This window comes from Rhagoletis pomonella, unplaced genomic scaffold (assembly GCF_013731165.1).
Source record: "Rhagoletis pomonella isolate Grant_MI unplaced genomic scaffold, Rhpom_1.0 Rhpom_scaffold_00013, whole genome shotgun sequence".
Lineage (NCBI taxonomy): Eukaryota > Metazoa > Arthropoda > Insecta > Diptera > Tephritidae > Rhagoletis > Rhagoletis pomonella.
Genome location: NW_023458567.1, coordinates 12657511 through 12672161, shown reverse-complemented (window position 1 = coordinate 12672161; position 14651 = coordinate 12657511). Strand labels below are relative to the sequence as shown.

The window sequence follows — 14651 nt, the reverse complement described above, 5'->3', positions numbered from 1 at the left end:
TAAAAAGGCGTAGTTTAGCTTCAAAACTTAAAATAATTTGTGATAAATCAAAAACAATTTTATTCTCTCCATGTAGAGACCAATTCAAGTTTTGCAAATGTTCCATCACATCGGTAAAGAACATTAAGTCAGAAAGCCAATTTTCATTCTCCAAATGCGGGTAATGTTCTGATCTCCATTTGCGTATGTGTATATAAAAAGAAAAAAATAAAATAAAAAACAACACAATGGAAAAGAAAGTCCAGCAAACAAATATGTATTTTAAAAAGTAAATAGAGCCAAAATGTTCAAAGCAAAGAGAAAGTAAAAAGAGCCGCACTCTGCTAAGCAAAGGGCCGCATTTGGCTCAAAGAGCCGCGCTTGTCCACTGTAGTTATAAACAAAATGACTTTTATTATTTACCACTAAATCGTTTTCTATTTTATAATAAAATAATCTTTTTAAATTTCAAGTTTAATGAAAATGTTTACAAATGTGCCGCTCGCCTGAAAAGCCTGATAAGATTGACCGACTTCGAAAGCCGTAATGCCTGAAAAACTTGCTATAGGAGCTTCAGCCTCTGTTATGTTTATGTAAGGGCCACTTACCATTCAACTCAAGTGCAGTATCACTGGGGTGAGATACTCTCGAGTGCATAATTTATCGTATACTCCACCACAATTAAATATACATATATATATTTTTTTTTAATTATTAAATGCAATCACAAATCACTTCGGACAAGGCCCAGCCGGAAATGAAATTAATCTAAAAGTAGTTTTCAAATTACACTTCTTTCAATAAGAACTAATTGCTATTTCTTGATTTATTTAACATAGGGATGTCATAGAAAGAAGTCAATTTTCTCATATTGCATTTATTTTCAACAACTTTAAGTTCAACAACTCAAGAGAATGGTGGCTCTGGTAACAGTATTCTTCACGCCGCAATTAGTAGAGAAAATCGGGTCCACACAAGCTGATCGATTAGAGGAGATTTTATTGATTATCTAGTGCAGCTGATGCTCTAAAAACATCTCTGCATCAAATAGAAAATTTTGGAAAAAACGTCGCTTAGATCTTTATGGCGATTAGGGGTCGATAAGTTTTCTATTTTTCAAAATATATTTGTTTTATACTATATTTCCAGATACCAGGAACTGACGTAATCGTAGAGAAGGGAATGCACATTTATATATATATTTATATACGGACTTCATGAGTACCCAAAATTCTTTGATGAGTTTTCAACCCCGAATTGCCAGCCAATTTCAGACGCTTATATTCAATTTGGTTTAGGTCCTCGAATATGCGCTGGTAAGAATATTTTCTTAAATAACTAAAAAATTACATTATTGCATTAAAAAGTCGAAAGTGAGATACAATTGGTTCCTCTCAATCCAACGAACTTCAGGTTAGTTGATGAGAATTACCACAATCATCATCAATTGATTAACCTTTATACTGGCGGCAGAAATAATATACCCCTCGTAATTTGAAAAGTTTTTGCTATATTTCTTTAATTTATTTTATGTTTAATAAATTTTATAAAAGCCTAGGTAGTTATACACCAAACATCATATGAATCCGCTTTTAAAACCTTGAACAAAAATTATAAAAATTCTGAATAAAAAGTTTGAAAATTTGGCGAAAATTTGCCGAATTTTTATACAAAGTTTGAAAAAGGGATTTATATGGTGTTTGTTGTATAACTAGCCAGGCTTTTATAAAATAAAAATATTCAGAGGACCCGAGCTATCTAGATCCAAGATCGACTTTCACAGCTGCTCCGAACGGAATAATTCTGCACTGCAGAAAACTCGAGGCGTAATGCCATAAATAAAACTTTCGCTTTTGTGTGAACTTTTAGTAAATTATATTATGGATACAAAATAAATAAATACATGGTTTAATTTGTATTCACGCGAGAGTTCTGCATTATCTACTTTCTAATTCATTTCAATTCGAATAAGAAAATAGTATTGAAAACTGAATGTAAAAAAGATATTAAGAAGCTAGAGAATAGGGATTTAATTTTACCTACGAAAGAACTTATAAATAGTTCACAATACATTCCTCTTTATTTGCACTTCATGAAAAATATTTTGGATTGGGCTCAGCATTTGTGAACACCTAAACAATATCTAATTGTTAAGTGTAATATTTTCAAGAAAAAATAATCTCAAAATGGTACCACTTGCCGCAGTAAAGCAGCTCGAACGCCTCGTTAATCTCATCGAACTTCAACGTGTGAGTGATAAACTCGTCGAGCAGCAAGTACACGGTTAAAAATTTGGGTTTAATTTTTAAATACGCGCTGGGACTACTGCCTTTTTTAATCTTTTATAGTCTACTTTTTAAACCATTCAATAGTTTTAAGCAATTTTTAATATAATCTGGTTAAAATTTTAGGCCAGGCAGCCGAAAAAATTATGTTTTGCTATGAGTGGTTTAAAATTAAAACCAAAAAGTTCGTGGCTTCAAATAAAGGCCCTATATGTTTAAAAATCAAACCAAAATGTTTTAATTCTAGTTTCTAGGCTTCATGCAATTTAAGATTTTTATATTCTTAATTATGACGAAATTGAAAATGTTTGGGTTTAAAATTTAAACCGAAATGTTTAAATTCTAAACCCAACATATGTGCTCTCTTTTTTTATTAAACTTAGAAGGTTTGTATTTGAAACTAAATTTAGTTTGGTCATATAGTTATGTAGTCCAAAAAGTTTAAAATTAAAACCGAAATTTTTAACCGTGTATGTTTAATATTGAGTTTGAGGTGTGCTTATTGAACAAACAACAATCAGCAGTTTATTTCTGACCTTATTTTACAGCTGCTAAAGAATTTAATATTTTACTGTAAAAGTATATTAATGTTCCCAAAATTTAAATAAGCATGTATTTTTTATAGATAGTTATATATATATAAAAAATTAAAGATACTCTCTCCAGGCCACCATGGCTGAGGGTTGGAGATTCGTACTACCACTCCGTAGTAGCTGGGTGCGATCCCTGGTCCGAGCAAGGCGATGGCAAACCTGCGTGTATATTTCAGCATTGCAAAAGCTTCATGAAACCCTTTGCCTTTCGGCGGCGGTGTTGAATTGTAGTTCACTCAATTTTCATTATAGTATTAGGACGCCCATCCTAAAATTGGAGGAGAAGGTCGTTCAAACATTGTAAGCGCCAAAATATTACAGTTGTTATTGGACTCCTTAGACTTACTTTTCCTTTTTCCGAGATTAATTCAAATCAAACCAGGTGACATATAACAATTAATAAATTTAATTTTCTATAATTACTGCTTCTGCTTTATAAATTTACAATTTCATATTAAACTACATACCCATGTCACACTTAACATTACTAAGTACTTCAATTCAGAAATTATTATTATTCAACTAATAAATATGCATATTATTGGTAAATTAGACAGTACCAGAAAAAAAGTTCGCCATACACCTCTGAGTCTAATGTAATTTGCAAGGCAATTTCTTAAAATTTTATTTTTTTACCGAAAGTAAGGGTCCCAGTTTTACATCGTTCGTCATTCAGCATTTACAGTCGGATCTTAAAGTATGATATATCAATGTACAAAGTACCCCGTTCTAGTACTTATTCACCAGATCTCAGCTCATGTCACCCTAGTGTACCACCCCAATGTCAGTAAATTAAAGCTCACCAAAAATTATTAAACTTTTGCTAGCGAAGTATTTCGATTAGTTCCGTAGAACTATTTAAAAAAAATTTGTGGCCAAATGTGTCACTGAAAAATTTTAATTTTTTTTCCAAAGTTGCTTTGCAAAAGTACTTTAGACTCAGGGGTGTAAGGCGAACTTTTTTGTTTACTTGTGAGGTGGCACAAGGTCTAATGTACGTACATATGCATATTTTGGCTAACATTCGTTAATTCACTAACTTTTTAAATGTCGATTTTTAAATCTCTGTATGTATGTACGTCACTTACATCTAAAAATACAGCTATTTACTAATCTTGACATGTACAAAAAGATTTAGAATCTATGAGTATGCGAATGTAGTATATGTATTTATGTTTGTATGTAGTACTTAATCAGATATTTTTTTTCTGTTTAAAAGAATTATAGTTTTACTACAAAATATGTTTTAAGGATCGTACAAAAATGCGCAACTGTTATTTACTAATTTTGTTTTTGTTTTAGCGGAACCACATTTTTAGTTGATTACCAATTCTAATTATTTGTATCTATAGTAATTGTAGAAGTACAGACTGACAGTGAAGAAATGGATTTCTATAATATGTATGTATGTATTTACACCTTCTTGTAATTTCTATTACAATTTGTTGATATTTGTATATATATATACACATGTACATACATTAGGGCGCTCCACAAAATAGTAATGTCGGAATTTTAATGCTCTCTCCTGAAAAAATATACCTACATTTTTTTATTTTGAAATCAAAAATATTTAGAGGTCGCTCGAAGCGCTCAAAGTTTTCCATGTATGTTATATAAGGGGGTGAAAAAATTTACGTGGAAATGGTATATGATTCTTGAGAATCTATATTTTCAATCGATGAGCTTAGTTCTCTTCAGGAAACTTCCAATTATAATGCCCACTTGTTTATTTTACCGTTTTTTAATACTAGCGATTTTTTATAACCGCACCGAGCCCCCATCCCCTTGCATTTTTTGTGGGACCTTTAAAAAAACAGTTAATATTATAAAGAATTGGGTATTATTTTTGGAAGTCTCCTGGAGATAAGTAAAGTTTCTTGATGAAAAAATATTGATTTTCAAGAATTCTATACATACCATTTCTACGAAAAATTTTGCTTCTCCTATATAAAACCAGCGACCGAAAACAAAATTTTAATGTAAATTAAGTCAACGAAAAACCTAAGACACGAACTTGCACAGAGAATGAAAAATGAACTTATCACGCTAATGATAAACAATCTAGAAGTTGAAATGATTCAGCATTAATCTGGTTTAAAATTAATCACTCTCACCGAAATGATATTTCATTTCAACACGCAGACGCCCCACAGTGCCGCGACTCCATACAAATGATGGACAAAAATAGAAGGAGTGGTCGGAATTGGCTGAAACTTCACACCTAGAAGTATTATGCCCCTCTAATTTCAAAAATGAAATCGGTTTTTCTGTACCGGTTACTCATTTCGAGAAAACCGAGTTTTTCTTGCATTTTTATATGAAAATAGTCATTGTGGACATGTGTTGCTATAAGTGGAAGGAGGCATCAGAATGGGCTGAAACTTTACACCTGAAAGGACTATATCACCGCAATTTAAGAAAAAAAAACGTTTTTCAGCATCTGTTACCATTTAATTAAAAAAAAAATTTTTATACAATTTTATAAAAAGGTAAAATAACTCATAATCATCGTAGACATATGTTTATAAAAACCGAAATAGTATTCAGAACTTGTTGAAACTTTACACCTAAAATGACTAAGCCATGCTTATTTCAAAAATGAAATCGATTTTTCGGTACCGGGTACCCATTAAAAAAAAAAGATTTTTTTTTTACATTACTATATGAAAGACAAATAAGGCATAATCATTGCTGATTGTGGTGTTTACGAAAACAGGAAGGAGTCGTCAGAATTTATTGAAACTTTACATCTGAAGTGTCTATATTACTCTAATTTTAAGAAAGTAATCGGTGTTTTTGTAACGGGTACCCACCGAGTTTTTGCACATGATTATTTAAAAATGAAATATGGCATATCATTGTTGCTAAGTGTTCAGAAAAATAGTCTTAATAGTCAAAATTCGTCTAAACTATACTTCCTAAGTGAATACATTATGGTAATTTGAAAAATTAAGTCGGTTTTCCTTACATGTTAACCTTTAGAAAAAAAAATTCTTTTGATTTCATTTAAAATAAAGCATAATCACTGTTAAGTAAGTAAGTAATAATAACTGTTATATGGTAATAACATATAATATGTTAATAAAAACCGAACTAGTTGTTATAATCACTCAGTTTCAGTGTCAGAAGAGGAGGAAGTGATCACTGATTCAAATGATTCCATGCTTTTGTCTGCTTCGTCACTTTCAACAATGTATTTATTAAAGCTGAGATCAGAACCCTTTAAATATTTGTTTCTCTGTTTTATATTTCTTTTAAATGCAACTAATGGATCTGACGATAATATCAAACGAGTCATTAAATCCGTATTGCTTTGTACTCTTCCAGTTTTTCGAGAATGATTAAGCCGATATTTTCTTATGTTTTTGTGTGAACATTCTAAGGCTTCTTCTGATAATGAACCTGATAAAATAGGTGGAAATACAGATTAAGAAAATAAATGAAAACATAGCTTTAAAATCATTACCTATTGGTAAATCAAAGTATTTAATTACATCACATCCATGTACTAAAACTTTATGCACTGAACTTGGCATGTTATACCAACCATAATTTCTAAGGTATAACTCTCTTGTTTCGTTCAACAAAACACTAAACTCTTGGGTTTTTATTTGTTTTCCACAAGAGAGGACTCTTAGCACCAGAGAAAAATTCATGAAATTTTAAACTCGCGTTGAGCAACATTTTCCACTAATAGTAAAACGTTGAAATTTTTGCACAGGTAATGTAATTAGTTAGGTGAACAAAATTATAAAAAGACTCGAATCAAAAAAAAAAAAATATAAAAAAATTGGACCTCCCTGATGTGCATACATTTGTACTATCATTTTCGCAAGCTGTTTTTGTTTGCTGCTTAAGCAAAATAGTACTCTTTATGCAGATGAAGAGTAATAGGTATGTTATTTATTATACCCGAGCGCACTTGTGCACAAGGGTATTATAACTTTGTTCACATAACGGTTGTTTGTAACAGGCAAAACGAATCGAGATAGATATAGACAAATGTATACATAAATGATCAGAATGAAAAGAGAAATCGATTAAGCGGTGACTGTCTGTCCGTCCGTCCGTCCGTCCGTCTGTCCGTCTGTGCACACGATAACTCGAGTAAAAATTGAGATATCTTAATGAAACTTGGTACGTGAACTTCTTTTGGGCGTAGGACGGATGGTATTGAAAATGGGCGAAATCGGACAATAACCACGCCTACCTCCCATATAACGGTAATTTTCAGAAATACGAAAACTGCGATATTTTAGTAACTACTGAAGATTATTCACTCAAAATTGATATTTACAATGAGTTTTAGACGAAAAATAAGAATGTTTTAAAATTTTGGCAAATGGGCGTAGCCACGCCCACTTATGGTTACATGTGTATATCTTGGTAACCGCTGCACAAATTTCTTCCAAACTTGGCACAGTTGTTGGTCCTGGTACAGCATACCAAATGGCCGAAACTTTTTAAAATCGGACAATAACCACGCCCACATTCCATATAACGGTAATTTCGAGAAATACAAAATCTTCGATAAATCAGTAAATATCAAAGCTAATTTATTCAAAATTGATGGTTGCAACAATTCTTTACCAAGAAATACGTTTATGATAAAATTTTGGAAAATGGGCGTGGCACCGCCCACTTGTGATTACATATATGTATCTCGCTAACCGTTCTAGCAATTTGTACCAAACTCGGTATGATTATTGTGCTTGCCACATAAAAGCAAACCGTTGAAAATTGTTGAAATCGGTCTTAAATTACGGCCGCTTTTCATATAACAATAAATTTCAGAAATGCTTGAAATTTCAATATGTCGAACTTTAAGGACGCTAATTTACTTAAAATGTATACACCCCGGCTTATCATGTAGCGGTAGCTTTCGGCAAGGTGGAAAACATATCTTTAATACTTGCGCCGGGTATTTAATGTTCGGCTCCGCCCGAACTTAGACCTTCTTACTTGTTTTTATTTTCTTTTTGTTCGCCTTTCGTCTAATCATTGGGGGCTGTAAGGTGTCTCGATTGCATTTATTTCCTTACCCAAATTGGTTAACATATTATTTGTAAACTGGTGTCATTGCTCTATATATATATATATATATGTATATATATATAAATGTAAATTTTCGTATACCTTTGTTTTTGGCTCCCATACCGTGATGCATATTTAAGTATTTTAATTAGCTGATAATTTTTTTCATTTCAAAGCACCCTGTACCTCTTAATTTTTTTTTGCACTTTTAGCTTTAATTCAACACCTTATTTTTGAAAAGCGAACCAAAAATTTAGATCTTAGGGCATTCAGAAAAAGTATTGTAAATATAGATCAGCTAAAATAATACCAAAAAAAGGCATTTAGTCACTTTTTCAAAATTGAAAATTTTCAAATATTGGAAAAAGTTGGAAGAGATTTCGATTGTTTCTGTTAGTAGAAGGTCCAAACTACCATAACCAAAAAAAAAATTTCACGAACTTTCAAGATGTTTTTTTGTTTTTGTCTCCAAAGTTTACCAATTTTCGGATTTTGGTATGTTTAATCATATATTTATTTATTAATAAAAAAAAAATATTTGTATAAATTTTTTTTCCATGAACCATACATTTGTTGGTTTGTCGCATATATCTTTATCAAAGTGCAAAAGTTGATCTTGCTAGGAATAAAAATGTATTTTTAACAAATTTTTAACTGCGACCACTTTTATGTGCGAATCGCCGAAATGAAATGGTATGTAGAAAATAGGTGTACTTTGAGGGGGCGCGTGAGGCTGAAAGTTGTTTTTATCACAAAATAACTTATGAACTTCTCTTAGTTGGAGATTTAGCTGTAACTTGACATCAAAACATCTAAGTTTCAAGACAGTCGATTTTTGTATTTTTGTCCACCTTCGCGGCACTGTGCGCCCCTCTCATTCTTAACGTTAAGTTCTCAAAACTTTTGTTCTCGTTTTGTTCTCTAGCAGGACGTCCCCCAGATTTTTGTTACCCTTTTATCCTCCTTGAAAACGTTCTCGATAGCATTGGAAACGTTGCCGAAAATTTCCTTCTCACTCTGCTCTTCTTGAGAACGCTGTTAAGAGTTTTGTTTTCATTTTGACCTTTGTAAGAACGTTCCCGAGAGTTTTTTTTCGCATTTTGTTCTCTATGGCAACGTTACCGAAACTTTTGTTCCCATTTTTTCTCCACTCAAACTGCTCACAATATTTGTAGCATTAAATTTTGTTCTCGTGCAGAACTAAACCAAAACCGAAATGCGTTCTCGGTCCCTGTATAAAATACATGGAAAACTTTGAGCACCTTGAGCTTCCTACAAATATTTTTTGATTAAAAAAAAAAAATTGTGATCTATTTTTTCGGTATAGAAAATCCTAGGCGGTAGCAGCATTAAAATTCCGACTTTAGGTTTTGGGACCATCCTAATGTACATAAATACGTATGTATATAGGGGTGTACATATTTTTAATCTTATGGCCTTATCCATAAAAAATAAAATAGGTTTAAGGACCCCTATAAAGTGATATTTTCATAAAAATTTTCAATTTATAAAGCAATTTATGAATTTGGGTGTTATTTTTTTATGATTTAAGTAATTTATCCATTACCTATGCACGGGCATTCGTTTTTGTTGTTGTTATTTACATACGTTTGTAAGCATTAGAATATTTTAGATTATACGAGTACGTTTCTCTGTTTGCAAACGGAGAGTTGTATGTACAAGTACCATATTTCGCCGATTTCCGTAATCTTGTTGCTTTAAATAAAGAAGAAAAAAATCTCTGAGCTATTTTGTTGCTTTTTATAAGCATCTCTATTTCAATCCGTTTTCAGGAGGGTGTTTTCGGGTGTGTTTTTGCGTACAAAAAAATCTAGCAAAGCTGAGAAGTTTATTATGAAATATCTTAGAAAAACATCAACACGTTTTCTATTTGTTTTGAATTACCAATGTTCAGACAGACTGAATCAATTCTTGGCTATCGATTCATATCCTTGCCAAACCGAGTTTGTCGATTTTAACGAACTCGGCTTCAAAAAGGCTAGAAAAGGACGATAATCTGCAAGAAAACGAAAATCGTTAAATATTTGCCGCTGTTAAATGGTCCGACTTATTCTAGTGGAAGTCGACTTCACTGAGAATTAATGGAGGGCAACTCAAAGCGCTGGAAGTTATCTTGTCTTCAATCGGAGTGTAATGCATACTTCGAATATTATTTGATTATTGATTATAGTATTCACATGCGTGCAGTTGCAATATTTTCCAAAATTTTGTTTTCGCCTGATATACGTATGTATGTATCTCTACAGTTATCATTTTCATCTATAGTACAGTTCAGTATTTACAAAAGAAAAGTAAAAAAACATGAACAAACAACCTTCCTAGCGCTAGACTTCCGCTAATTTACAAATACTAAATCTACCATTGTTTTCCATTTGTCTTAAATTTTTTCTCTACTTTGCCTAGTTAATTTAACTATCCATTTCCGGCTCCTCACTGAGCGTGTAAACTCCCAACGTCGCCTGTGGTCCGCTGCCGCTAACGATAGTTTCCAAACAAGACTGCGCGGATTCCTCCAAGAGCGGCGTATTTAAGGTAGACATACCCATACCAGTTGGCAGAATATTTGTTGGCGTAGTAGCAGTGGCTGTAGCGCTTGTGTATGGCGTCAAATTATTTAAAGTGGCACCACTGCCCTTCAGCAGATGTGTAGAGCTTGTTGACGAGCTATTTGGATCCATGGTGAGTATAGGTACGAGCTCGTGATTAATATATTCCTTCATTTGCTGCATTTGATTTAGATCCGTTTCCAGTTGAGCGCCATAGGTGAGTGAAGTGGGTGTGCCTGCGAATAAAAAAAATAAAATAAAAATACTTTTAATAATACCGGTTTCAGTTCACTTGAAGCAAAATTACTACTCACCCGATACCAGCGTCTCTTCGGTGGGATTACGTTTGTACAAACTTGTGCCCTTTTCATATTGTCAAGGCGGCATATAGTATCCCTGCTCCTCACTCATCGTATCCAATACGTTAGCACCTTTCTTGAATTCCACCACAATTTTGATGCGATGCACAATTTCCTCATGTATAACATTAAAACACATCGCTGTCAATGCCATGCCGGACATTATGTATATCGAACAAAACCATGTAGTTGCAGTGGACTCACGCCGTAACCCCGGTAGCATATCACCGAAACCGATTGTGGACAAACTCATGAAACAAAAGTAGATGCCATCGAGTATAGGCCAATCTTCTAGTCGATACAATACCACCGCACCGATTAGTATGTAAATAACCATCATCGAAAGACACAACAAAATTGGCGCCAATATACTTAGCCCGTGCATTGAGCCACGTGATTCGCTGGCGCTCAGTGAATCGATATCAGGTGGCAGCATTTGTGTGCCACTACCCGCTAGGTTTGATTGTTTTTCGGTTGTTGGAAATGAGTCGTGTACAAAATAGGGTTCCTGTAAGGCAGCCTGCTGTTTACGTAATTCCTCCTGTTGTCGTTTGCGTTTCATGCGGCGCTCTTTTTCGGCCATACGCTTTTCATCGTAACAACAATAGCCGCAATTTGAGCAAAGGCAACAGCACAGCGCTTTGGAGAACACTTCGCGTGCCACTTTCGCCAGAATGCCGCCGGTGCTGGAGAGATAAACGAGCGTAAGTGGTATGCCAAAAATGGCATAGACGAGCGTAACCAAACGGCCGAGTGTTGTGCGTGGTGCAATATTGCCATAGCCTGTGTGAAGAATTTAGAAGAAATAAAAAGAAAAAAAAATGAACGAGTTTAGTAGAAGCCGGAATACGGTAAGAAATTATGTTAAGGCTAGTTCAAAGTAAAATAGCTATAAATAAGTTTGAGATGGTGAAAAAAAGAGATCACAGTTACCCAGATGCAACCCTGCTCGGACATAGGAAATGTACTCTATCTGAAGTTAAATAACCAAATACAGTACATTTCGTATAGTTGCATTCGCACATCAGACCGTGCTCAGCCTAGCTTGACGTGTGCTCCGGGCAACCCCTCCCGAGTTTATGGCGGACTCTGAATGTCTTACAACCATGAAGAGGTGAACGCCGATGGCTACCCTTGTGAAGTGAAATCTTCATACGAAACCTGGTTTGCAAAACAATATTTTAGCGAAATGTACTGTAGTTATATAAAACTTAAGCAACTTTAATATTAGAAAACAGCTCCCGACCCGTGAATATTCTTTATCTGCCTTTCAACCCCTCGGAATTTCTGGATAGTGAAGCTGAAAAGCGTGAAACTAGCCATTTCTTCATCAAAGTTAAGCTCATATATATATAACGATTAATTAACCAGCAATTTAAGTTTATGAGGGAATTTTGGGACTATTTCTTCACCCAATAACTGAAAATGTGAAGGTAAGGTAACCGTACAGTGTGTCAGATAGAGCCTAGGTGTCACAAAATTTACAACCTTTTAAATTCTTATGGCAGATCTATGAAACTTTGCACATGTTATATTAAGTATACAAGCTTTAAAAAAAATTCTGTATTCAAAAATGAAAGTATAATTTTTTTTGAACAAAGCAATGGAATACCCTTAAATATGTATGTATGTAAGTACGTAACACATAAGCTATTTAGCTGACGAAAATTCCTAAATTTGTAGGAGTGCCGTTAGGTCTACTTTAAATCTTGTTTTCACTATGTCAAATTCAATGTACATCCATTCGGCACAAATAATAAAATCTTGATTCAGATCGTATGTCCATTAAAATAAATGTAACGCGCAGTAATGATTAATAAACAAAAAAATATGCTGTAATTCATTAAAAATACAGAGGGGCTATTTTTTAAAATGTTATTCTATGAAAACTACCTTTGGGATTTTGATAATATTTTTTCCTAAAAGTTTATTATTTGGAAGAAGTTATTACAGCAATGGATGGTTCTCGGAAATTTCGGTCATTTCCATAAAATTAAATTTTCTCAATAGAATTCAAAAAGAAAAAAAAGACTGACCGAAATTTCAAAGAATCAAATATTATAATTATTTTTATATGGACCAATTAATTAATTTCTTAATATCTACTGAAATGTAAATTTCAAATTGAACTTTTCCATTTTTTTTGCACCGGTTACCAGTTAGTTATTACAAAAACAATTTTTTTTTAATGCCCATCTTTAAAACTTTTTGTCCGCTACCAGTAAAAATCTACTCAAGAAAAGGGACATTTTTTTACCGACCACCAGCTATTTTTTTTTTTAAAACAGTTGAAAATCTTTGAAAATTTTTAATTCATCTAAAATTTGAATATAGCACGACAGCAGCATACAGCGGTACCAGTTAAAACTCTACTCAAAAATAAGAAAACAAACAGTTTTTGGAGCATTAAAATTTTTTTTTTTTAATTTTTCTTAAAAAAAATAATCGTGGTACAAATAAATAATAATTCGCCACAATAATATTGACAAAGAAATTTTTTAATTGACAACCCTGACTTAATTTCTAATTTTTGTCAAAAGTGCAGGTTGTTACTAATAGCATATTTAAACAAGGAATAAAGTTACAAAATATTAATTTGGAAAACAATTTTTGCAAATAGTTAATTTTTTTTTTATGCTTGAAGCAAATAAACTGGGAAAAGGCAGAAATGTAATTGCCTATTTAAAATGACTCTTTTGGTAATTTTCAAGACTCGGAGGACCACACCACCTACATACACCTCCAACGCTTCATATTTAACAACTTCATATCAAGCGTTTTTCATCAAGCATCAAGCTACTACACACACATATGTAAATGAAGGCTAAAAAAAAATTGCACATCTTATACTTAAACGACATTGTACCAGCAAATAAACTGCCGTTTGTATGCCAAAATTGAACGCTTATCTGACTCATATTAAGCATTTTTTCATTACCCTCGATTGACAGATAAAACAATAAGATATTCATGAAATGGCATGCATGTTGCGCTTGAATGCCTGAAATGTATCGTACGAAATGCCATTTGTGTTGTTTTAAATTACACTAATAACAGTAAAAATTTACAATATTGACTGATTGAATTCCGAAAGGGAGTGCAAAATTAAGTATGTAGATGAAAGACTCCTCTTTTTATTGCATATATTTACAAGCACATATTGTTTTAACTTTCAAGCCGATTATTGAAAATTTTCATATACCCCCTCTTTAACGCTTGTGAAGTGGCGGTTTTATTGCGAGCAAAAATGTACGTAAAGTTATAAATTTACATGCTTGTATGTTATGGGAGTTGAACTCGTTTTAAAAAGGCAATCAAGTTCTTAGGGTAAAAAGAAAGTCTTCAAAGTTGGAAATCGACCGAACACAGCGCCGATTGAAAATATATTTTCCAAAAGTACAAAGAAAGAACCAAAGGAGACATAAAAAAATCTAATGCTGGATTTCCACTAGGCATTAAATGGCAAAAATTGTAATGATAAAGTTTGGCAGTAAAAAATATTCGTGTCTTTACTTTAAAAAAAGTATCATTTAGTTAATTTTCAGATGGCATTTTTTAAATGGCGCCAATTTTTTGTCATTTTAATGCCTAGTGCAAATTCGGCTTAAGTTAAAATTTTGTATTCAAAAAATGTAATTTGGAAACGAACTAAATGATTTAACACGGCTACTTTCTAATGTTCTAATGTTGCTATTATACATTTTTTTAATGTAATGCTCAGTAAAAATCTGCCATTACAGTACCGTCTGTCTGAATGACTTTGGCTTTTAGAAAGAGGTGACGTTTGTGCGTGACGGATTTTGATGGAGGTAGAATTCCAGATTTAACCTT

The 14651-nt window shown here is 32.9% G+C and overlaps 1 protein-coding gene across 1 annotated transcript in view; it reads right to left on the bottom strand.

Moving 5' to 3' along the window:
* Positions 1-9410: 9410 nt before the first annotated feature.
* The window catches only part of LOC118748822 (signaling mucin MSB2-like), a 266141-nt gene continuing 260900 nt past the window's right edge, over positions 9411-14651 (bottom strand). The window contains exons 6-7 of the mRNA XM_036483526.1: positions 10776-11603; positions 9411-10697 (exon numbers count right to left, since the gene is read on the bottom strand). Of these exons, the coding sequence (XP_036339419.1) occupies positions 10837-11603 (767 nt within the window). The 3' untranslated portion in view covers positions 9411-10697; positions 10776-10836. The remainder of the gene's footprint in view (positions 10698-10775; positions 11604-14651) is intronic.